Here is a 26,920-nt window from a genome sequence, read left to right as displayed (position 1 = left end):
TTGAGACTGTCCATGTGTGGGGAGAGGGGAGGTGGATTTCTTCACCCAATCATCTTAGAGACTGCCCCCTTATGGGACGTCCCCAAACAATTGAGCCCTACCCTAAATGACACATGGAGTTCTCCCAACTGACCCTAAACTAAATCTCTCAGTTGAACTCTGTCATGGGGGGGGGCTGGTCAGGCTTGTTCAAAGGAGTGTATTTCTCCATATCTTCTCTTGATTCAGAAAGGTCCCGGAGGTTGGGACAGCATTGGTTATAGCTTTCCTGTATAAGGGGACTATGCAGCACAGGACCACCAGGCCCAATACTAGTAGACCTCCCATTACTAGACAAACTTGTTGGAGGAATCCCTTGAGCCCTCCCAACCAACCTGAGAAGAAGGAGGTATCTACCCCTGTGTGGTAGCTGTCCACCCTGGGACAGACAGTAAGCATATGGAAAGGATATAGAAGAAGGTAGTCATCTTTTATAGACTCGTTCTGTCTCTCTTGCAGTGGGAGGCGTGAATACAGGTGCTCTTGCCCTCAAGCTTCAGAGCCGTCGGGGTGGTGAGAAGCACAGTGTACGGTCCCTCGAACTGCGGCTGGAGGCAGTCTTTCTGGACAAACTTCTTCACATACACTAGATCGCCTGGGATGAAATCATGTACTGCATCACCTGTAGATTCTGGGAGAGAAGCAGATACTGGAGAGCGGGTGTTAGTCAATTCTCTAGACAAGGCAATCACAAATTTTACCACTCTATCATGTGTTTCAGACAACTCTTGGGGCCTAATCTCTCCTATCTTGGGTGGGGTCCCAAACAAAATTTTATAGGGAGTCAGCCCATGTTTGGCCTGAGGAGTGTGTGTGATATGATACAATACTATGGGGAGTAGGTCGGGCCAGGGGAGGGGATGATCTTAGGTCATTTTCAAGAGCTGGGTCTTGAGTGTGGAATTCATTCTCTCCACTTTGCCTGAACTGGCAGGATGGTATGGAGTGTGGAGGCCCAAATCTGTTCCCAACATGTTCCAGAGTTCTTCGTAGATATTTGCTGTGAAAGCTGGTCCTTGATCCGATTCTATGACTTGGGGAACTCCAAATCTGCAGGCAATTTCGGTGATCAGTTTCTTGGCTGTGACTTTAGCAGTCATGTTGACAACCGGGTAGGCCTCGGGCCAGGCTGAGAACATATCCACGGCTACCAAAACGTACTCCTATTTTCCTGCTTTAGGCATTTGGATATGGTCGACTTGTATTCTCTGCCAAGGGTAGTCTGGTTTAGCCAGGTGTTGGAGAGGGACCCGTGCCGTACACGTTGGGTTGCAGGTAGCGCAGACAGAGCAGGATTTTGAGTATGCAGTCACAGTGGAAGAGATTCCGGGTGCAAAGTACAGTTTCTTGATACATGCCAAGGCTTGATTCTTTCCTCTGTGTGTAGACCCGTGAGCCCATGCTGCCACAGCTGAGTACATGCGTCTAGGCAAGCAAGGCTTCCCATCCACTTGGTAAAGAGTCGAGTTGACCTTTGAATCTTTGCGACCTGCCAGCACAGCTCCTGCCGCTTTCCATTGCTTGACTTCTTCAGTGGGGGGTCTTCCTTTGTTCCTCACACAATTTTTCTTCAGGCATCCTGACCCCCCTGGATTCCACTCGTGTCTCCGCTGGACTTGTATGGTCTTCCGCCGGCTGTTCTTTGGCTCTTGCTCTAGTGAGCGCCACAGCTACGGTTTGCAGGGTCTCCCCCATCTCTTCTTCCTTTTCCTGCCACTTTGATGACACATTCTCCACTGTTGCAGTCTTGGCTGCTTGGTCAGCTAGGTGGTTGCCCCTGGCTTCTCTGGATTCTAGTCTTCCATGAGCCTTGACCTTGATAACAGCAACCTGAATGGGTAGTTCCAGGGCCTTCATTAGGGCCTTAATCCATGAGACATGTTTCACTGGTGTACCTGCAGCTGTGATGAATCCTCTAGACTTCCACAAGAGTCCAGAATCATTGCAAATTCCATGTCCATACCTGGAATCGGTATATATATATATTCGCCTTTGTTCCTGCTGCCAGGTGGCAGGCCTCCGTGAGAGCCACAAGTTCAGCTTCTTGTGCAGACATGTATGGTGGTAGAGCTTCAGCCTTGAGGACTGTTAGGTCCGTTGTGACAGCATATCCCGTGTGGAACTTCCCTTGAGGGTCTGCGAGCGGATGTGCCACCATATTCTCTGGAGCAGAAGTCTCTTCCTGCAAAATTTTTATACAATCATGAGGTTCCACCAATGGACCTTCACCCTCTTCACCTTCCCCCCTAGAAGGTGGAAGCAAAGTGGCAGGATTGATAGTCAGACATCTGGTAAATGTTATATTGGAGGGCAACAATAGGGAACACTGCAGCCGCAGGTGTCTTTGGTTGGTTAGATGTTTCGGAGATGTTTGTTGCAGAACGGCTGAGAGATCATGGCCGGCCTGTATAACTAGATCATGTCCAAGGATGATATCAGCTGACTTGTCAAGGAGGATGTGAGCAGCGTGGACCGCCTTAAGGCACGTGGGGGCAGTTCGGGCGACAGGGTCCAGGCGGGCTGAGTAGTAGCCCAAAGGCCGATACTTATGATCATAGCGTTGTGCTAGAACTCCAGAGGCATGACCTTCCGATTCCAAGACAAAAAGGTGAAATGGCTGAGTATAGTCTGGTAAGCCCAAGGCCGGGGCAGAGACAACAGCCTGTTTAAGGCGGTCAAAACATAGTCTGTGTTGATGAGAAACACGTGGATCTTCAGCATGAAGCCAAACTGAGCCTTCATCCTTGAGACAGTCGTACAGAGGTTGTATGGTCATCATCATGAGAGGGAAGGCTTTAAGAACACAGCGGTCTTCAGTCCCTTGTTCGGAATGAGGGTCCCGCAAAAGAAGCTCCATACTATGGTTTCCGAAGATAATTGTTGCCTTCATCCGCTCTAAGAGATCGGCTCCCAACAGGTTGACAGGGCAAGTTTCAGAGACCAAGAATCTTGTGAGTACTCCGGTGAACGGTCCTGCAGACACAGGGACTGTGAGTGGAGAGGAAATATGTTGGCCTTCCACCCCAACACAGGTGAGGGTATCCGGTGATAGGGATACAGAAGGAGGGAGCTGTGCAGAGGAAATAACAGATGTGGCCGCCCCAGTGTCCACCAGGAACTCCAGTGGTTGATGGTCCACCTGTAAAGTGACAGTCCCACAGGCGGCCGTGAGATGCGTAGCCGGGAAAGTGGACACAGGTTGACCGAGCCGTCATTGGCGTGGATGAGATGGTTCACGGGAAGGTCCATGGTTGTGTGGACCGTCACGGAACGACCGGTCATGGTACTGTCTGCGGGTTGGACAGTCTCTGAGGATGTGGTCAAGGCTACCACACTCCCAACACAACATTCGTCCTTCAGAATCACGAGATTGTCTTCTGTTTCTAGATGGTCCCTTGTCATCTCTTCTATCTTGTTTTCTATATGTGGGAGGAGTATTATCACCTGTGCCTTTAACCATTACCCACTTGATTCCATGTTGGTTGCCAGGGGGTGGGTAGCTTTCTTGAGCTTGATATACCATGGCAGGAGCGGTTTTCTTCTTTGGCTTAGTATCCTTTTTCATTTTTAGCATTGATTTTTGGAAAGCTTTAACGATGTCCACCGCGTCGTTGAAAGAAGAAGAACGAATCTCGGGCCGTACTCTCAGGACTTCATCTCTGAGAGCGTCTTGTAGGCCATCTACTAGGGCCTGAACCAACAGGGCGGCCTGCATCTTGACGTGAGGACTGTATCCGAGATCCTCAAAATGCATGCTGAGTCTTGCAGCATATCTTTCCACAGATTCATCAGGGTCTTGTTGAACATCTTGTACAGACCCAGCTTGATCTGACAAGCGATCCTGAGCCCAGGCCTTTAACTGTTTCATGTATTCTAGGCCGGATTCATACGTACTAAGAGATCCTGCTTTTGTGGAATCCATGGCCTTTTCGATAGTGGGCAAGAAATATTCCTTGGCCTTCACAGATGTGATACCTGCCAAATCAGCCCAGGTTGCACCATAAATGGCTCTGGTTGTGTCCAAGCGTCTAGCATACTGCATGGGAGATTTATCGGGATCAGGAAGCTTTGAGACCAGAGTGTCTACTTGTACTGGGGTAAAGGGTTGATATTTGATCATCCCTAAAGGTCCAGGAACTTTTTGAGGACCGGGCAGCGTCGCATGTTCCTTGGTGGTGTTTGGGGTGGCAGTTAGGGAGGATTCTTCAGGCAACAGAACCGCATTGGGAATCGGTGTCGGGGAGGAGGTTGCCACTAGTAGCTCAAGGGCCAAAGGCATAGCAACATGAACTGCTGGACTACGGACACAGACAATGCGTATCGAGTCCAATCCATGAGGGAGGGTCTCTATGCCTTCCTTGAGGGCCAGTACGTGTTCCTCCATGCACGGCCCGAGTGGGTAGCCGAAAATTCCAGAAGATATGAGTGGTATCGCTAAAGTGCGTCTGGGCATATCCTGATGAGTCAATTTTCCTGCATGAAGGAGTACTGAACGGATGGTAGATGCGAGAGTGGAACGTGACTCTTCAGGGTTCCGGGAGTCATAAATAGGACCCACTGCATGTATGATGACATCAGCGGGCAGTCTACCCGCACGGGTGACTAAGGTCTGGCCTTGTGAAAGCTCTCCGTTTTCGGCTAAGTGAGCCTGGCATTCTGCAGCCAGAGTAGAACCAGCAGCAAGGGAAATTTTGCGAGCCAATCCTCCAACATGGCTCATACAGGTGATTGCAGGGTTGACTATGGCCCCCACCCGATGTGTAAGGATGTCACCATAGCCTATTGACAGAGTGACAGGGCGTCCTGATGGGTCTACTAGATTACGGGAGCGGCAGGGGTCCCAAACTTCTGAGAGGCTGGGGGGTGGTGTTCTTTCAGCAGTTGCTTGGAGCAAGGGCCGGAGTACGGGTAATGGATGTGGGGTGGAGGATGCCATAGGAGACGTATGGGGTAAAGGAGGGGGGGCTGGAGTATCTTGAGCCCATCCCTCATCTGGCTCCGTATCGTCTTGAGTAACAGTATGTTGGCGGAGGGAAAGCAGTCTGGCCTGAAATTCTGGGGAGTTGAGGAGGATATCCCCAGGGTTGTGGGTGACTCCCATAGGAAACAGGGGAAGCGTCTCAGCATCGTGGACTGGAGCAGAGGGTGTCACATTAGTTTCAGATGGGTGCTCTGGGACTGCGGGCTTTTCCACCTGTGCTGGTGGCTGGTAATATGCACCGGACGGATCTAGTAGTGGATATAGGCCGGATTGGGGCTTTCCGGGCCTCCCACAACAAGTAAGAGGTGTAGCAAGATGGCCGTTGGAGGGAGGAGGTGGAGTGGGATTGTTCTTGGAGGCAGGAAAAGGTGTAGTAAGATGGCCGTTGGAGGGAGGAGGTGGAGTGGGATTGTTCTTGGAGGCAGGCTGGGCATCGTGCCATGGGCGGCCCGCCCCAGAGACACAGCAGAACTCCGCCCAAGGTGGGTTTCGCTCTCCACACACCCGACACGTCCACCACTCCGGTGATTTGTTGTTGGCACCATTATAGGGCGGTGGTTGAGGGCTCGGTGTAGTGACAGGCATCAAAGGTGCAACGGCCATTTTGGGGGCACATAACAAATCACAGTCTGCAGCTTTCATGAATCCGAACAAAGGCTCGGCATTCTCTGTCCCCCCCACACTATCTACTTCTTTCCAGCCTTCAGACTTCAAATCACTCGCTACTCTAAGATGTGCTTGAGCCTGGTGCAGAAGTCCTCACACAGCTTTCCCAATTTCTGTGTAACACATTCTTTCTACACTGAAAGTTAAAGCCTGCCTGTACTGGATAAGCTTATCATGTTATACAAATTCCTAACATTCTTCTTGCCTTCTTGCCTTCCCGTAACTCCACTAATTGGCTTAACGCCCACAGCAGCATTCCGCAACTTACGAGATCTTTCAAATTTGAATATACGCAACATTTTCTTATAGAATGCAATGATCTGTCGCGACTCAGATCACTGGTGCAGTCTACAGGTCGCCACCCGTCAGTGTAGAGTACTCCTCAATACACTGATAAGACAGAGAGACCCCTCATCTATCCCTTTTTCCTAACCTTGAATGGCGACTTTACAGTACGACTCACCACGGCACCCTGACTGACAGCAGAACCCCTCCTTATGAGGTTTCTCTGTATAAGACGAAGAGTACACCTCAATTCGTCACAAATCCTGACAGCAGAACCCCTCCTTATGAGGTTTCTCTGTATAAGACGAAGAGTACACCTCAATTCGTCACAGATCCTGACAGCAGAACACCTCCTTATGAGGTTTCTCTGTATAAGACGAAGAGTACACCTCAATTCGTCACAGATCCTGACAGCAGAACACCTCCTTATGAGGTTTCTCTGTATAAGACGAAGAGTACACCTCAATTCGTCACAAATCCTGACAGCAGAACACCTCCTTATGAGGTTTCTCTGTATAAGACGAAGAGTACACCTCAATTCGTCACAGATTCTTTCTCCCTTACACTACAATTCAGGAATGCTTTGAAACCTCGACTATCAGTTACAGGAGGCAGCTATCTAAAGAGAGTTCAGTGACCGGAGGAGGAGGAGATGGTGTTCACACGAGCACGCGCAGGCATGCGACGTCACTCGTTTTAACACTTGCTGGTTCAGGACGTGGTGCGGGACGCCTGAGGTCTCACCACTCGACCGATCACCCACCCAGATCCAACCTGACAACCCAACAGGAACCGCTGACACACAGGCAAGTGAGACATATAAAATACATCTCAACTTACCGTGTTCGATGGAGGTTGATCAGGCCTCAAATTCAGCCACCGCGGTCACCACCAGGGAAATCAGCGATATGGGTCCGGGAGGGCGGCGTACCGCTAGCCACGCCGCACGTTGAGCGCCATTTGTGGGGGTCGTGATGACATTCCACTCGTCCTCCAGTCACTCCAAATTAAGGCTATGAGCATGGGTCAACCATTCAAAGAATGAGTCAGACAACAAGCTGGTTCAAACTCAGAGCACGCTCAAAAGACTACTACAGACAACGTTCTCAGCAATGTTCTGTGTTTATTCCTACATACACAAACCTAAATACACTACATAATGGGGAGGGGAAAGGGGTTGTCCGGGGCGGGGTAAGCCATGAAAGTCCAGTGTCTGGCCACTCCTGATTGGTCCACATCTCCTTATCTCAGTCTCTGGGCAGATATTGCAGCCGTCAGCTTATAATCTTGTTTCGTTTCTCTGAAATAAGTCTTGGCAACACTGGAACTGTCTTAGTTTAAGTTTCGATTTAAGTAATACATAGCAAGGAAAGCTTATTGTTATAAGACACAAAATGGTGGTTAGTACATTAGCAAAAAAGCGTATAAAAGTATAAAAGTAGAGAAATATATATATTCTTTTTTACCCTGACAATATAACATACCCATGATAAGAGACAAGTAAGGAGGGCAAGGTGAAGTCCGAAGTCAGGTTAGGGTGAGCCTGATAATAAAAGAGGAGCCAGCATGGAGAAAGGGTGAGGGGAAGGGGTATGGAAGGGGTATGGGAAAAAGCCCACGTGTATCGCCGCTGTGCGGCTTTGTCAGGGCAAGTAGTTTTGTACCAATAAAGTTGTTTGTTTATTCGGACATTAGGTGTGTGCACATTCTCTTTGCATTGATTGCTTCTCCTCCCCACTATGTGGCTAGTATTGGCACCCCTGCAATTCTGTCAGATAATACTCAGTTTCGTCCTGAAAATGATTGCAATCACAAATTCTTTAGTATTATTATCTTCATTTAATTTGCTTGCAAGGAAAAAACACAAAAGAGAATGAAGCAAAAATCAAATCATTGATCATTTCACACAAAACTCCAAAAAAGGGCCAGACAAAAGTATTGGCACCCTCAGCCTAATACTTGGTTGCACAACCTTTAGCCAAAATAACTGCGAACAACCGCTTCCGGTAATCATCAATGAGTTTCTTACAATGCTCTGCTGGAATTGTAGACAATTCTTCTTTGGCAAACTGCTCCAAGTCCCTGATATTTGAAGGGTGCCTTCTACAAACTGCCATTTTGAGATCTCTCCACAGGTGTTCTATGGGATTCAGGTCTGGACTCATTGCTGGCCACCTTAGAAGTCTCCAGTGCTTTCTCTAAAACCATTTTATAGTGCTTTTGGAAGTGTGTTTTGGGTCATTGTCCTGCTGGAAGACCCATGACCTCTGAGGGAGACCCAGCTTTCTCACACTGGGCCCTACATTATGCTGCAAAATTTGTTGGTAGTCTTCAGACTTCATAGTGCCATGCACACGGTCAAGCAGTCCAGTGGCAGAGGCAGCAAAGCAACCCCAAAACATCAGGGAACCTCCGCCATGTTTGACTGTAGGGACAGTGTTCTTTTCTTTGAATGCCTCTTTTTTTCCTGTACACTCTATGTTGATGCTTTTTCCCAAAAAGCTCTACTTTTGTCTCATCTGACCAGAGAACATTCTTCCAAAATGTTTTAGGCTTTCTCAGGTAAGTTTTGGCAAACTCCAGCCTGGCTTTTTTATGTCTCGGGGTAAGAAGTGGGGTCTTCCTGCGTATCCTACCATACAGTCCCTTTTCATTCAGACTCCGACGGATAGTACGGGTTGACACTGTTGTAACCCTCGGACTGCAGGGCAGCTTGAACTTGTTTGGATGTTAGTCGAGGTTCTTTATCCACCATCCGCACAATCTTGCGTTGAAATCTCTCGTCAATTTTTCTTTTCCGTCCACATCTAGAGAGGTTAGCCACAGTGCCATGGCCTTTAAACTTCTTGATGACACTGCGCACGGAAGACACAGGAACATTCACGTCTTTGGAGATGGACTTGTAGCCTTGAAATTGCTCATGCTTCCTCACAATTTGGTTTCTCAAGTCCTCAGACAGTTCTTTGGTCTTCTTTCTTTTCTCCATGCTCAATGTGGTACACACAAGGACACAGGACAGAGGTTGAGTCAACTTTAATCCATGTTAACTGGCTGCAAGTGTGATTTAGTTATTGCCAACACCTGTTAGGTGCCACAGGTAAGTTACAGGTGCTTTTAATTACACGAATTAGAGAAGCATTACATGATTTTTCAAACAGTGCCAATACTTTTGTCCACCCCCTTTTTTAGGTTTGGTGTGGAATTGTATCCAATTTGGCTTTAGGACAATTCTTTGTGTTTTTTTCATTGAAGACAAATTAAATGAAGATAATACCAAAGAATTTGTGATTGCAATCATTTTCAGGAAGAAACTGAGTATTATCTGACAGAATTGCAGGGGTGCCAATACTTTTGGCCACCACTGTATATACCCCGGCAGAATTTTTGCTTTCTTGGCCTTGTTTCAGAGAATATGAATGATAACCAAAAAAACTTTCTCCACTCATGGTTATTGGTTGGGTGAAGCCATTTATTGTCAACTACTGTGTTTTCTCTTTTTAAATCTTAATGACAACCAAAAACATCCAAATGACCCTGAGCAAAAGTTCACATACCCAGTTCTTAATATCGTGTATTGCCCCCTCTAGCATCAATGACAGCTTTTGTGGTAGTTGTGGATGAGGTTCTTTATTTTCTCAGATGGTAAAGCTGCCTATTCTTCTTGGCAAAAAGCCTCCAGTTCCTGTAAATTCCTGGGCTGTCTAGCATGAACTGCGCGCTTGAGATCTCCCCAGAGTGGCTCAATGATATTGAGGTCAGGAGACTGAGATGGCCACTCCAGAACCTTCACTTTGTTCTGCTGTAGCCAATGACAGGTCGACTTGGCCTTGTGTTTTGGATCATTGTCATGTTGGAACGTCCAAGTACATCCCATGCACAGCTACCAGGCTGATGAGTGCAAATTTGCTTCCAGTATTTGCTGCATTCATCTTTCCTTCAACTTTTACCAAGTTTCCTGTGCTTTTTTAGCTCACACATCCCCAAAACATCAGCGATCCACCTCCGTGCTTTACAGTAGGAATGGTGTTCCATTCATCATGGGCCTTGTTGACCTCTCTCCAAATGTAACGTTTATGGTTGTGGCCAAAAAGTTCAATTTTGGCGTATTGTACGCAAGATACAGTGCATTGTGAAAGTATTTGGCCCCGTTGAACTTTTGTATCTTTTGCCACATTTCTGGCTTCAAACAAAGAAATAAAATTCTAATTTTTTTGGGAAGAATCAACAAGTGGGACACAATCGTGAAGTGGAACGAAATTTATTGGATATTTTAAACTTTTTTAACAAATTCAAAACTGAAAAGTGGGGCGTGCAATATTATTCAGCCCCCTTGAGTTAATACTTTGTAGCGCTACCTTTTGCTGCGATTATAGCTGCAAGTCGCTTGGGGTATGTCTCTATCAGTTTTGCACATCGAAAGGCTGAAATTCTTGCCCATTCTTCCTTGCAAAACAGCTCAAGCTCATGGAGGTTGGATGGAGGGCGTTTGTGAACAGCAGTTTTCAGCTCTTTCCACAGATTCTCGATTGGATTCAGGTCTGCACTTTGACTTGGCCATTCTAACACCTGGATACATTTATTTTTGAACCATGTAGATTTTGCTTTATGTTTGGGATCATTGTCTTGTTGGAAGAAAAATCTCCGTCCCAGTCTCAGGTCTTTTGCAGACTCCAACAGGTTTTCTTCCAGAATGGTCCTGTATTTGGCTCCGTCCATCTTTCCATCAATTTTAACCATCTTCCCTGTCCCTGCTGAAGAGAAGAAGGCCCAAACCATGATGCTGCCACTACCAGGTTTGACAGTGGGGATGGTGTTTTGAGGGTGATTTAGCTGTGTTGCTTTTACACCAAACATATCGCTTTGCATTGTGGCCAAAAAGTTTGATTTTGGTTTCATCTGACCAGAGCACCTTATTCCACATGTTTGGTGTGTCTCCCAGGTGGCTTGTGGCAAACTTCAAACGAGACTTTTTATGGATATCTTTGAGAAATGGCTTTCTTCTTGACACTCTTCCATAAAAGGCCAGAATTGTGCAGTGTACGACTGATTGTTGTCCTATGGACAGACTCTCCCACCTCAGCTGTAGATCTCTGCAGTTCATCCAGAGTGATCATGGGCCTTTTGGCTGCATCTCTGATCAGTCTTCTCCTTGTTCGAGATGAAAGTTTAGAAGGACGGCAGGGTCTTGGTAGATTTGCAGTGGTCTGATACTCCTTCCATTTCAATATGATCACTTGCACAGTGCTCCTTGAGATGTTTAAAACTTGGGAAATCTTTTTGTATCCAAATCCGGCTTTAAACTTCACCACAACAGTATCTCGGACCTGCCTGGTGTGATCCTTGGTCTTCATGATGCTCTCTGCACTTGAAACAGAACCCTGAGATTATCACAGAGCAGGTGCATTTATACGGAGACTTGATTACACACAGGTGGATTCCATTTATCATTACCAGTCATTTAGGACAACATTGGATCATTCAGAGATCTTCACTGAACTTCTGGAGTGAGTTTGCAGCACTGAAAGTAAAGGGGCCGAATAATATTGCACGCCCCACTTTTCAGTTTTTAATTTGTTAAAAAAGTTTAAAATATCCAATAAATTTCGTTCCACTTCACGATTGTGTCCCACTTGTTGTTGATTCTTCCCAAAAAAATTAGAATTTTATATCTTTATGTTTGAAGCCAGAAATGTAGCAAAAGGTAGAAAAGTTCAAGGGGGCCAAATACTTTCACAATGCACTGTACTTTGTGGAATTTGCGCAGTAATGCTTTCTTCTGGCGACTCGACTATGCAGCCCATTTTGCTTCAAGTGCCTACTTATTGTGCATCTTAAACAGCCACACCACTAGTTTTCAGAGGGTCCTGAATTTCAGCTGATGTTATTTGTGGGTTTTACTTTGCATCCCAAACAATTTTCCTGGCAGTTGTGGCCGAAATTTTTGTTGGTCTACCTGACCGAGGTTTCGTTTCTACAGAGCCCCTGATTTTCAATTTGTTAATCACAGTTTGAACGCTGCTGACTGGCATTATCAATTCCTTGGATATCTTTTTGTATCCCTTTCCTGTGTTATACAGTTCAACTACCTTTTCCAGTAGATCTGTTGACAATTCTTTTGCTTTCCCCATGACTCACAATCCAGAAACAATCAGCGGCTCGATGAAAGATGCAAGAGTCTGTCTGGATTCCAGAAACTATGAACTTTTGGGTATGTGAACTTTTGATCAGGGTCATTTGGATGTTTTTGGTTGTCATTAAGATCCAAAATGTAAAGTGCTGTGGAATATGTTGGCGCTATAAAAATAAAAATTATTATTATTATTTAAAAAGAGAACACACAGTAGTTTGACAATAAATGGCTTCACCCAACCAATAACCATGAGTGGAGAAAAAGTTTTGTTATCATTCATATTCTCTGAAACAAGACCAAGAAAGGAACAATTCTGCCGGGGTATGTAAACTTTTGAGCACAACTTGTGCCCTTCTTGGGTATGAATATTTTAGACAGGTAACCCATACTTATGAACACTGAAAAGAAACACTGAAAAGAATCGTCTCTTTCTGGAAAAGTCAAGACGCCACATAGGTTATTTTTTTACGTACCACTTTTTCAGGTTTTTTACGAAGATGCAAATCTTTTACTAAGACATTTTCTTTCTTAGTTGGACATGACCTTAAAGAGTCCGTTGGCACGAAATCACTGTTCAAACCAAGCACAGGTGCTCGGTGCACCCTCGGCTTGGCCAACCAGTTCAGTGCCCCTTCTCACCTACTTATTTTCCATCAGAGTGCCTGTGCTTTGTTTGAACAGTCCTTTTGATTTGAAAAAATTCCTTTTAAATCGTCCAGCTTGTCACAAGAAAACTCATAAATATACACAAGGCCGGGTTCCACTAGTGTATAGCATCGGATGCGATATGCTAATGACACTCGGCTCCTGCTCTGCTGCGAGCGGGAGCCGAGTGTCAGTGCTCTGTGCTCCGATCCTCTCACATGAGAGGATCGCAACACTGCTGCAGAGGAAAGGGACAAATTAATTTCTCCATCTCGTCTGTTGCCGGCGTCAGCGGGAATCGCACTGCACTCGAGTGATATCACGATCCGATCGGAGCTGGAAAAAAACCCTCTTCCCGATTGTCTTGGTGTGGTGGCAATTGGGGTAATGGTAGTTGATGACTGAGGTGTTTTGTCAAAAAATCACAGCTGTACGTGCAGGACGTCCTGTTTACACAGAACGACAAAGCTTAAAATTAATATTTCCCAACAAAGGAGTATTTTACCTGTTTGTCAGGTGACAGACAGCCTATTTAGACAGACCAATAATTGGGAAACGTGTGTGCATAACAAAGCTTGCTCCTGATTGTTGGCCAGTGTAGCTGCACCCTCAGGGCTTGCTCATATGAGCTTATAAATTGGATGAGTGCAATGTGAGAAAACATCACATTGCATGCTGACCAATGATATTAAATGAGTCTGTGCTGATCGGTGAGTTGTTCCTCAGTTCTAATCGGACGGAGGAAAAAAATTGCAGCATGCTGCGATTGACTGCACTTATTGGACCGGACTCACCAATGCAAGTCTATGGGTGCGAAAGAAAAAAATCAGAAGGCAAATGGACCATTTGTATGCTGCACAATTTTTATGCACAAATCTCAAAAGGAACCACAAAATTTCATCAGCCAAGTGCATTAAAATTCACAGCCAGAACCCTCAGAACAGAGAGATAGATATAGATTAGATATAGATGTCCTGTAGATATATTTCACAAGCCCCCTACATATAATAAACTTGCACCCTTTAGTGCCTTTTATGTGGCACTAAAGAGTGTTTCACCTTATTGAACCTATTAAATATATAAATAATTTAAAAAAATGACGTGGAGTCCACCCTATTTCTTATAACCAGCAAAGGTAAAGCCGACAGGTGTGGGTTTATATTATCAGACTGGTAAGGTGCATGGTTATTGGGCCCTTTCCAGCTTAAAAATACCAGCCCGCAGCCATCCCAGAATTGGCACATCACATTAGATGCGTCAATTCTGGCGCTTTTCCCAATTGTCCTGGTGTGGTGGCAATTGGGGTAATGGTAGTTGTTGACCACTGGTGTTTTGTCAATAATCACAGCTGCCATCAAGCCCTGGGGTTAGTAATAGAGAGGAATCTATCAGACACCCCCATTAATAACCCAGTAATGAAAAATAAAATCACACAGAAAAAAAAACATTTGAGTGATAATTTCCCAATTATTGGTTTGTCTAAATAGGCCGTCTGTCATCTGACAAACAGGTAAAATACTCCTTTGTCGGGAAATATTAATTTTAAGCTTTGTTGTCGTTCTGTGTAAACCGGACGTCCTGCACGTACAGCTGTGATTTTTGACTCCCCCACACTATCCCTTATTCACCAATGTAGAGGGAAAAAAAAATCTCATGCAGGTCCGCTGTAATTCACCGAATCCGGTGTAGTCTAGAAATGGATAACTGAAAAACATAAAAAGGCAGAATTAAAAACAAGAGACAGTCACTTGTTCACCAATTTATTACCAAAAATGTTCCCATGAAGCTCCGATGCAGTCCACGTTCTCCGAATCTGGCTCAGGCGACCGTATATAGCAGTAAAGTGGCAGCTATTCCCAGGTGCCGGGTACTAATGTCAATGGTCATCAGATCCGTGGGGTCTCACTTGACTGCAGCATGAGCCATTGATGCTGATGAGCGTTCTCGTCAGTACCCGGCGCCTATGAATAGCGGTTACTTTACTGCTATTCACAGTCGCCAGAGCCAGATTCGGGGAACATGGACTACATCGGAGCTTTGTGGGAACATTTTTGGTAACAAATTTGTGAATGAGGGAGTGTCTCATTTTTATTTCTGTCTTTTTATGTTTTTCAAGTGTTCATTTCTGAACTACATCGGATTTGGTGGATTAATTCGGGCCTGCATGGGATTTTTTTTATTTTTTTCAATAAATTGGTAAAGGAGAAATAGTGTGGGGGAGTCGTTATTCAAATAAAATATTTTTTTTTTGGGGGGGGTTTAATTTTTGATTACTGGGTTAGTAATGGGGGTGTCAGATAGCTTACAGCCAAAGCTAACAGACAATTCTCTATACTCCTTCTTGACCTGTCCTCTGCTTTCGACACAGTTGACCACTGCCTCCTATTACAGATCCTCTCTTCCTTTGGCGTCAAAAACCTCGCCCTATCCTGGATCTCCTCACACCTTTCTAACCGCACATTTAGCATCTCCCACTCCCACACTACCTCCTCACCCCACCCCCTCTCTGTTGGAGTCCCTCAAGGCTCTGTCCTAGGACCCCTACTCTTCTCAATCTACACCCTTGGCCTGGGACAGCTCATAAAATCCCATGGCTTCCAGTACCGTCTGTACGCTGATGACACCCAAATCTACCTCACTGGCCCAGACGTCACCTCTCTGCTGTCCAGAATCCCAGCATGTCTAGCAGCCATATCCTCCTCCTTCTCCTCCCGCTTCCTCAAGCTCAATGTGGATAAAACTGAACTCATCATCTTTCCCCCATCTCGTATATCTTCCCCCCATCTCGCATATCTTCCCCGAATGATCTTTCTATCACAATAAATGACATCACACTTTCCCCTGTACCGGCAATCCGCTGCCTCGGTGTAACCCGTGACTCTGCCCTGTCCTTCAAACCCCACATCCCAACTCCTGTCGCCTCCAGCTCAAAAATATTTCCAGACTCCGTGCTTTTCTCAACCCTCAATCTACTAAACTGCTTGTGCATCATCTCCCGCCTCGACTACTGCAACATCCTCCTCTGTGGCCTTCCTGCTAACACCCTCGCACCCCTCCAGTCCATCCTTAACTCTGCTGCGCGACCAGTTCATCTCTCACCTCGCTACTCCTCTGCTTTCCCCCTTTGCAAATCCCTTCACTGGCTGCCAATTGCCCAGTGTATGCAGTTCAAACTACTAACACTGACCTACAAAGCCATCCATAACCTCTCTCCTCCATACATCTCTGAACTAATCTCCCGATACACTCCCTTACGTAATCTCTGGTGCTCCCAAAACCTCCTTCTCTCCTCCACACTCATTCGTTCCTCACCCAATCGCCTCCAAGATTTCTCCCGAATATCCCCCATCCTATGGAATTCTGTGCCTCAACACGTCCGATTATCCGCCACACTTGGATCCTTCAGACGGAACCTGAAAACCCATCTCTTCAAGAAAGCTTATAGGCTGCCATGACCTTGCTTGCTGCCACTTCAACAACACCGGAGCTACTGCAACCCCCCACCTACTGTCTCCTACCCGTTCCTGTAGAATGTAAGCCCACAAGGGCAGGGTCCTCTTCCCTCTGTACCAGTCTATCATTGTTAGTTTGTTTACTGTAAGTGGTATCTGTATTTGGTATGTAACCCCTTCTTATGTACAGCACCATGGAACCAATGGCGCTATATAAATAAATAATAATAACCTCAGGGCTTGATGGCAGCTGTGATTTTTGACCCCAGCTACCATTACCTCCACACCAGGGCAGAACTGGCACATCTCATGTGATGTGCCAATTCTGGGATGGCTGCAGGCTGGAATTTTTTAAGCTGGGAAGGGCCCAATAACCATGGACCTTCCCAGCCTGATAATATAAGCCTGCAGCAGTCTGCTTTACCTTTGCTGGTTATCAAAATAGTGGGGACCCCATGTCATTTTTTTAAATTTTTTTTATTATTTATTTAATAGGTTCAATAAGGTGAAAAAGCCTTTAGTGCCTTTTATGTGGCAATAAAGGGTGTTTCACCTTATTTAACCACATAAAAGGCACTAAACGGTGCACGTTTACTATATGTAGGGGGCTTGTGAAATTAATCTAACCTATATCTATATATAAGATTGCTTTATTTAGTTTTGTAAACTAGCTTTAAGTTACAAAGAAAATTACAGTATGTAAAAAAGATGATGTAACAAATGCATTGAATATAGATTGAATACGCATGTCATACGGATGCTAGGTGAGAAAAATCGCATTGTACTCACATGACATTCACATAAAATTGTGCATAAAATCGTTTAGCAAAAAAATTATTGCTCATCTTTTGAAGAGCGTGTTATGTAAATGGAGATTGTTCTCATACAACGACTAGATTGGCAAAAAAGCAGGTAGGGAACAATCGCTATTTAACCATTTCATTCCCTTTTCCTGTCCTGTATAAACACTTTGTGTGACGTCGTTTGCTCATTGTGAGTTACAATTGCATTGTCAATTGTTTAACCGATTATCTGCTGGTGTAAACGAACCATCTATTTTACATGAGCTCACCTTTTTTTTGTTACTTCACCACTGTGGTTTATGGCATGTGCACATGGTGCGGATTTGCTGCGGTTTTGACGCTGTAGAATTTCTGCCCCATTTCCCCACCTAATATGCAAATTAGGTTACTTGCGGTTTTTTACATGCGGTTTTGCCGCATGCGTTTTTCATGTTGAAATTAGAGAATAGTTTTTTTTTTAAACAAACTTTATTGATCATCATGTAGCGGTTTTGTGTACGTTTCCGTTGCGGTTTTTACGTATGCGGATTTTCCTCATCTAATGCAAGTCTATGGGGATAATCCACATGCGTTTCTGCAAGAGAAATAGACATGCTGCGGATCTGAAAAACGCACCTCATGTCAGTTTCCGCAGGTGATCCGCAGGTGCACAAAAACGCATAGTGGGCATGGGATTTCTAGAAATCCCATCCACTATGCTGTAACATCTGGACACTGCTGTTTTGGCACTGCATAAAAATGCACATCAAATCCACACCGTGTGCACATACCCTTAGGGTTCAAAGATGTTTATGCCCGATTCATCATTTGCTACTTTTCAAAAAGTCAAAAAACGCAAGTGTACTCCAGTCTCCCACCAGAGTGATTTTATATACCCCAAAAAAGTGTGCAAAATTTTTGAGAAACATGCAACTTTTTGCTGTAAAAATGTGCAATTTTTTTTTTAAAAGACAGAAAATAAATACATTTGACGACACAAAATTCATGAACATCATGCACAATTTTGATAAATTTGGTGCAAATAATGACAGCGAATATCAAGAGATTAAGAAAAGTGACTTAAACACCCCCCCTCTCCCCGCAAATGATAAATCCCAATGTCTCTCTTTTGGACTGAATCCAGAGTATATCCCAATGTAATTTATGTCTTTTAGCATCAGACTATATACACATGTCCATTAATCAGTTAGAACGGATCCAGCAGCAATCAGATAACAAAAAAGTTGTGCAGACAACTTTTTTTGTCCTGCTAAAAGATTTTTATTTCAACTGGATCCGTTTTTTTTTTTTTTTAACATTGAAGTCTATGGAAAACTGATCAGTTAAATAACCATCAGTTTTGTTCCAATTGAAACTGATCCAGTAAGCAAAAAACTGATCTTTTTCAGCTGAAAGATAAACGGACGGCTATTTAACTGATCAGTTTCCCATAGACTTCAATGTTAAAAAAAACGGATACAGTTGGAATAACTTTTTTTTTTTTTTTTAACTGGACAAAAAAGTAGTGTCTGCACAACTTTTTTTGCCAATGGATTGCTGCTGGATCCGTTCTAACTGATGATTACTGGACATGTGAACATAGCCTTAACGGATCTGTTGTCCATAGACTTCAATGTTAAAAAGAGATCCAGCAGAGATCAGTTATTTAAAAATGGACTAAAAAGTAGTGTCTGCACAACTTTTTTGACAAAGATTTGCTGCTGGCTCCATTCTAACTGATCAGTGATCACTACTGGACATGTGTATAAACCCTGGTAAGGCTGTGTTCACAACACAGAGTTGTTGCTGCTGTAAAAAGTCGTACATCTAGTAACACTGTATGCCACAATTCAGACAGAAAAAAACTCTCTTAGGCACAGTACAGTTTTCCTGCACTTCTAAGTCAGTCCTTTTTATGGCTCCAGGCAAAACTGAACCACAAAACCACCTCGTAGATAAAGTCCTATCTCGGCATGAGTTTAATGTGTGTTCCTGCAAGTGTTTAATCACTTCTGGAAATGTCTATGTACAGGACATTGTCCACTTCTTGAGGAGCATATTAGGATACCAAGATGATATTCAGAAAAATCACCAATTGAGTGATAAGAAAATTTTTGATCATATAATGCAAAATGTTTACATATTACCGGCAGATGTTAAATGAGTAGATATCCTGTTATCAGTTAGGAACAGAATTTCTGAGTGACCATCAAAGTCCCCCGCTATCTATTACAAAGTTACACACTGCTGATTCTAAAGCCTTGGTCTAAACAGCTTTCTATAGACCTAGATCCTCTATGGCTTTCTGGGTTCCATGAAAAAATGCCCACAGCCATGAATGCCCACATGGGCAAAAAAACAAGTTTTTTAAAGAAGGCTAAGGCTGTATTCACACACGTAAAATTGGGCACATACAGGTACAGCCGGGGTCACACTGTGCACAGGCTCCGGAGTGATATAACATATTACAGGTCAGGAGTGATAATAAGGTTATATCAGTACAGCTGAGGTCACACTGTACACAGGCTCCGGAACGATATAACATATTACAGGTCAGGAGTGATAATAAGGTTATACAGGTACAGCCGGGGTCACACTGTACACAGGCTCCGGAATGATATAATATATTACAGGTCGGGAGTGATAATAAGGTTATACAGGTACAGCCGGGGTCACACTGTACACAGGCTCCGGAATGATATAACATATTACAGGTCGGGAGTGATAATAAGGTTATATCGGTACAGCCGGGGTCACACTGTACACAGGCTCCGGAACGATATAACATATTACAGGTCAGGAGTGATAATAAGGTTATACAGGTACAGCCGGGGTCACACTGTACACAGGCTCCGGAATGATATAATATATTACAGGTCGGGAGTGATAATAAGGTTATATCGGTACAGCCGGGGTCACACTGTACACAGGCTCCGGAATGATATAATATATTACAGGTCGGGAGTGATAATAAGGTTATACAGGTACAGCCGGGGTCACACTGTACACAGGCTCCGGAATGATATAATATATTACAGGTCGGGAGTGATAATAATTTTATATCGGTACAGCCGGGGTCACACTGTACACAGGCTCCGGAATGATATAATATATTACAGGTCGGGGGTGATAATAAGGTTAATATCGGTACAGCCGGCGTCACACTGTACACAGGCTCCGGAACAATATAATATATTACAGGTCAGGAGTGATAATAAGGTTATACAGGTACAGCCGGGGTCACACTGTACACAGGCTCTGGAACGATATATTACAGGTCGGGAGTGATAATAAGGTTATACCGGTACAGCCGGGGTCACACTGTACACAGGCTCTGGAACGATATAATATATTACAGGTCGGGGGTGATAATAAGGTTATACCGGTACAGCCGGGGTCACACTGTACACAGGCTCTGGAACGATATAATATATTACAGGTCGGGAGTGATAATAAGGTTATACCGGTACAGCCGGGGTCACACTGTACACAGGCTCCAGAGCGATATAATATATTACAGGTCGGGGGTGATAAGGTTATATCTGTACAGCCGGGGTCACACTGTACACAGGCTCCAGAGCGATATAATATATTACAGGTCGGGGGTGATAAGGTTATATCGGTACAGCCGGGGTCACACTGTACACAGGCTCCGAAACGATATAATATATTACAGGTCGGGAGTGATAATAAGGTTATATCGGTACAGCCAGGGTCACACTGTACACAGGCTCCGGAATGATATAATGTATTACAGGTCAGAGAAAACATCAGTGACTACTAGAAAGCAGAGATTGGCTATTACCAACACGTACCCACATAAGGTGACAGGTAATTTTGCACATAATTCCTTTACACAGTGCAGTATCATCATGAGGAAGGACAGTATACTCTAACGGGTGGAGAAATAACTAGAAGTTCAACACTGATAAATGTAACGTTAAGCAGATGTAAACGTAGATTACATGCCAGAATTACTTGCTAAATAGGAAAAAACACTGGGTAAAATTGATATGGAAAAGGCATAAGACAATAAACTTATTTGTAGTAACCAGCGTCAGGCAGCTGCTGCCAAGGCAAATAAAAATATGGGGAGCATCTAAACAAGCAAAATGAGCAGATGATTTTTTCAACCAATTATTTAGCGTTACTTGCGGTTCCCTTCTCAGGTTATATGTCCGTAAGATGACAAGTCATCAATACCATCTGATTCGGTGAATTTTACCTGTAAGTGTTACCATCCCACTCACCTGAGGAGTCACTCAGGTGTGTAAGCAGAGAGATCGTAGAGAACAAGGACAATAGCGGCAAAGAAACAAGGAGGAATCTGGCAGGTAAGTATACGGACAAGATGCATTAGGTGTTCTGCAAGTTATGTGTAAAACCGCAGATAACACATTGTAACGCTTAGCTCTGTGGCATATACACATCATTTCTTTGGCTTTTGAGAAACTAAAAAAGTCATTGCTAATCAGAGCCCATGCCCCTTCATAAATAACTTGGGAACACAAATAATATTCCCAAAAGTAAGTAAAGATGAACTTACCGAAATGACTGGATATACCGCTCCTGTATGGGCCATTAAAAGGATAAAGACTGATCCAGAGAGGAGCATTTTCAGAGCCGTCCGTAGTAACTCATCAGACACTATAGGATCAAGCCTTGTAAATGGACTTAAAACTAGACAAGTACTATGTGGACATTGCGGCAGGATCAGGACTGGCTACGGAGATCCTCATCTGGTCAACCAATAAACACACAACTCAACCTCCTCATTTCCTTTGCACAAATGAACAGGGGGAGAACAGAAACGACTACGGACTTCCTTTTTCCTATCAGCTCAAAACACATGGAAGGAAACCCGAAATCTGCTTAATAAAAACGACACCTAGTGAAAATCTTAAAAATGACGAGAAAGCATTTAACAGAATGACTTTGTGGCCTTACAGTATATACAGTCTATGGGGCCTTACTGTATATATGGCAGCCATTTATATATTTATTTACACTTTATCTGCTTTGTTTTAAACATAAAAGTTAATTAGTTTTCTATTTACTTTGTTACCTTAATCAACAACAAAAAAAGTCCGAAAACAAAAAAAACTAATTATATACAACACACCACTATAGTAAATTATATAATTTCACACCCTACGCAAATAAACACAAAAAAGCAAAATAGTGATGTATTAACCACCGTTTTTTTAGGCGGTCATTAAGGGTACTACTTCTGATGTGCCACCTTTAAACAGTGGCAAAATCCAGGAAAACACCGATCAAACGCATCCATAGGCATCTATTGATCTGTCAGATGCAAAATAAGGGATTTATAGATGCAACATTACACTTGTCATTGGTTTTTCTCTTTTTTAAAATCTTTTTTTAAATCTCTAATTTTAAAATCTTAATTGCTTTTGTAGCTGCAGCTTGACATTGAGTACTGTACTGCTTAGCTTACATGTAACCAAAATACCCAAGTCTTCTTATTTGGTTATCCCCACTTTTATTCTATTTGATGTATACAGTAGAGGTGATTAAGCACGTTACTTTAGATTTATCAACATTAAAGGGGTTGTCCCTCAACGTGCATTTTAATCAATAGATATTGGAATAATAATAACTTCAATGATTGGATGTGTTAAAAAAATGTTACTGTGCAGATAATCTTATAAATGTGCCACTGCTGTGTACTGTGTAATGGCTGTGTTTTACCATTAAGAGCTGCTCCAGTTCATGGTCGGCACATAACACAGCTCCTGGCCAGGGCTGGGAGCATAAGCCATTTATAAGTGAGTATACAGACAAAGCAGCAGGGGTGCGCAGCACCCGCTGCTGCGTTTTAAAGTAACACATTTCCTTGTTTTATCACAGGAGTGAGTGTTTCTGCAGCGTCACCATTCTAGTGACCTCATCGTAAATCAAGTCTGTGATAGCCTCTCATGGCCCTATGACACTTACTAGATTTATGATGAACTTAGAGGGCTGGTGTGGCAGAAACATTCACTCCTGTAATAAAACAGCAAGCAAAATGTGTTACCTAATGCTGCTGAGACAAAACTGCCTCTGTTAGCAGCACTGAAGAGCGCACAGTTCTTGATAGCAGTGCGACAATACCACTGGTCTGAAATGTCAATCATCCAGGAGTGCACTGCCTCCCGACAAGCAGGAAGCTTGTAGAATATAAGAGCAACCCTTGAAAAGGGGTTGTGCGATCAACAAAGTACATTTTAATCAATAAGTCTTGGAATATTAATAACTTTCACAATTATGTGCTAAAAAAATGTTCCTGAGCTGAGATAATCTTATCAATGTGCCCCCGCTGTGTACTGTGTAGTGGCTGTGTCCGACCATGCAGAGCTGCTCCAGTTCATTGTCAGTGCACGCCACAGCTCTGGTAGTGGGTTGCAGGTGAAATAATTTACTTATTATAGAGTACATAGATAAAAAAGCAGAGGCTCGCAGCTGTTACTTTCTGAGGTAACACATTTCCCGGCCTATTTTGTCACAGGGTTGAGTGTTTCTGCCATGCCAGCCCTCTGAGCTCATCATTCATAAATCTAATGAGTGACATAGGAGCTCCAGCGGCAGTGAGCGGCTGTCACAGATTTGATTTATGATGAGTTTACAGGACTGGTGAAGCCACAGAAACACTCACTGTGAGTCCCAGCTGTTTCATCTTGATACTCTCTTATCATAAGTGAATTATTCCACCTCCAAACCAGCCCGTGAGCTGTGGTATGCACGGACAATGACCTGGAGCAGCTCTGCATAGTCAGACATAGCCATTGGACAGTACATAGTAGGGGCACATTTATAAGATTATCACAGCGCTGGAACAATTTTCTTAACATTAATAATTGTGAAACTTACTACATTGCTCAAAAAAATAAAGGGAACACTCAAATAACACATCCTAGATCTGAATAAATGAAATATTCTCATTGAAGACTTTGTTCTGTACAAAGTTGAATGTGCTGACAACAAAATCACACACAAATCATCAATGGAAATCAAGTTTATTAACCAATAAAGGCCTGGATTTGGAGTCCCCCCCAAAATTAAAGTGGAAAAACACACTACAGGCTGATCTAAGTTTGATGTAATGTCCTTAAAACAAATCAAAATGAGGCTCAGTATTGTGTGTGGCCTCCACGTGCCTGTATGACCTCCCTACAATGCCTGGGCATGCTCCTGATGAGGTTGCGGATGGTCTCCTGTGGAATCTCCTCCCAAACCAGGACTAAAGCATCTGCCAACTCCTGGACAGTCTGTGGTGCAATCCATCTGTTGGTGGATGGAGCGAGACATGATGTCCCAGATGTGCTCAATCAGATTCAGGTCTGGGGAACGGGGGGGCCAGTCCATAGCTTCAATGCCTTCATCTTGCAGGAACAGGCACGTGGAGGCCACATACAATACTGAGCCTCATTTTGACTTGTTTTAAGGACATTACATCAAAGTTGGATCAGTCTGTAGTGTGTTTTTCCACTTTAATTTTGGGGGTGACTCCAAATCCAGGCCTTTATTGGTTAATACATTTGATTTCCATTGATGATTTTTGTGTGATTTTGTTGTCAGCACATTCAACTTTGTACAGAATAAAGTATTCAATGAGAATATTTCATTCATTCAGATCTAGGATGTGTTATTTGAGTGTTCCCTTTATTTTTTTGAGCAGTGTATTATTCCAAGATCTATTGAATAAAATGTACCAACCCCTTGAAAGGGTTGTTCCCATGTTCTACCAGCTTCCTGCTTGTTGGGGGGCAATGCACTCCTGAATGAGTGACAGTTCAGACCAGTAGCATTATCGTACAACTGTCCTGAACTGTGCACACTCCCATGCTTCAGTATTTTTAGATCTTTTAGTCTGGACAAGCAAAACACAGAACTTGTGATAAACCCCAAGCACTGGTTAGACAAGTTTGGGTTGCCATTAGTCAGGATTTGGACCAGCAACTGATATCCAGCAGTCCAGGGCGGACTGCAGATGTCTTGAAAAATAAGGGTCAACAGTATAAATAATGAGTCTTTGCATAAACGTGGTATATTTCTCAATGAGTCTTAAGAAATATTTATAAGAGCACTTTAGAAACCATAAAAACATCTGACAAAAAAAAGATCTATACACTATACGCTGCAAATTTTGTGAAAATCAAAAATGTGTGTCAGCCTCAAAACTTGGCCACAACTGTAGGCAACGAACAGTAAACCATACAATTCTTCAGAACAAATATGATTCTTAATAACAGGTAAATTACAAAGTTACTTACTCTTAGAAGTACTTTGCAATTTTTCCCATTTATGATGAAATAACCCATTTAAAATTCATTTGTCAAGCTTTTGTCCATGCTCCAGAAATAGTTTCACAGCTATAGACACTCAAAAACACACTAGAAACATGTCCCTATAATATAATAATTATAGGGAAACCCACTGCAGCCCACCCATATAATAATGGAAGCGATCATATTTCTAATATGTGTTACGATAACAACTTGCACCGACGTAAGTATAATAGACACAATCAATGTGAATGGTGATTAACAACAAATATCACATGAAAAAGGGGTGGTTCAAAACATTTACGTTAATCCTACATGTCTATTTAATGTAATAATTTAATCTCTTTTCTAATATACTGTAATTAAAAATTCCCAACCATTCCCTCACAATGCTACCGGATTTATTTTCTTAACTTCTTCATGCTGATGATGCTTCGTTTGAGAACCCCCAGTGTATGCTAAGATACTCAAACGAGCCGTAATCAGGGGGTAATAAAACGAAGCATTATCAGTGATATCCGTTTCAGGGGCAGGTCTAGTACATGATATACTCAGCATGTGTCGGTTATCAATCACGACATATGCACAGTGACAGTGCAATATGCACAGTGACAGTGCATGATGCACAGTGACAGTGCATGATGCACAGTGACAGTGCGCTCCCTCGTAGGCACTGATGAGCAGTGACAAGCCACCAAGAGAGCGCACTGTCAGTGTGCATAGTAAAAAGAAAATATGGCATGTAGGAAAAGCAAAGACCTGCGCCACCCCCGCAGTGACCGCACACTTCATTTCAGGCTGGGGCAGAGGTGACGACAGTGACCGCAGCCTCAGCTCTCTGATGAGGACTTGTTTGAGTAACCGAGCACGCACTGGAGGTTCTCAAATGAAGAGTCATCAAACAGGGAGAAGGTAAATAAAAATAAAGCAATTAGGTAGCATAGTGAGGGAATAGTAGGGACTTTTTAATTAAAACATATTAGAAGAGATTAGATTATGACATTAAATAGACAGTTTCTGACCACCCCTTTAAGTACAAACTCTTTAAGTACAAACTGAGATCAGAGGGCTGGCGGAATGGAGAAACTCAACACGCTAACCTGCTACTATGTTTACGAATTACGCTGTTTTCGATCATGTGGTATTGTTTGTTGTTGTTAATCTCCATTTACATTAATGGTGTATATTTTCTATACTTATTTTAGTGCAAGTTATCATAACACATTAGGAGTAGGATCTCAATAGGGTTGCGGTCAAGGGAGAATGGTGGCCAAACCATAAGTTTCTCTCCCATAGCAGCCAAAGACAGAGGTTTCTTTGCAGCATGAGATGGTGCATTGTCAGCATGAAGATAATTTTGCTACGGGTGGCATGGTTCTTCTTTTTGTATCATGGAAGAAAGTGGTCAGTCAGAAACTCTATATACCGTATTTTGCAGATAAGATGCACCCCCAAATATTGGGGAGGAAAATAGGATTTTTTAAAATAAAATGGTGGTGCGTCTTATAGTCCATTTTTACAATAGCTTACCAGAGGTGGGGGGGGGGCGGCTGCAGTGGAGCGGGGTCCCAGGAGGCAGGGTCGCTGCTGCAGGAAGCTGGTGGCGGCAGCAGGAATGGGGCGATGCTGTGGGCCCCGGGAGCTGAGATCTCAAT

General features: G+C 43.7%; 1 protein-coding gene across 1 annotated transcript in view; it reads right to left on the bottom strand.

Annotated features, from left to right (window-relative positions):
- Positions 1-21,769, bottom strand: part of STAB1 (stabilin 1) — a 220,560-nt gene extending 198,791 nt beyond the window's left edge. Inside the window, exon 1 of the mRNA XM_073644427.1 lies at positions 21,527-21,769. Within this exon, the coding sequence (XP_073500528.1) occupies positions 21,527-21,595 (69 nt within the window). The 5' untranslated portion in view covers positions 21,596-21,769. The remainder of the gene's footprint in view (positions 1-21,526) is intronic.
- Between the last annotated feature and the right edge of the window lie 5,151 nt (positions 21,770-26,920).

This window comes from Phyllobates terribilis, unplaced genomic scaffold (assembly GCF_046119375.1).
Source record: "Phyllobates terribilis strain yellow unplaced genomic scaffold, ASM4611937v1 Scaffold_8__6_contigs__length_399053987, whole genome shotgun sequence".
Classification (NCBI taxonomy): domain Eukaryota; kingdom Metazoa; phylum Chordata; class Amphibia; order Anura; family Dendrobatidae; genus Phyllobates; species Phyllobates terribilis.
This window is presented reverse-complemented; position numbering and strand designations above follow the sequence as displayed.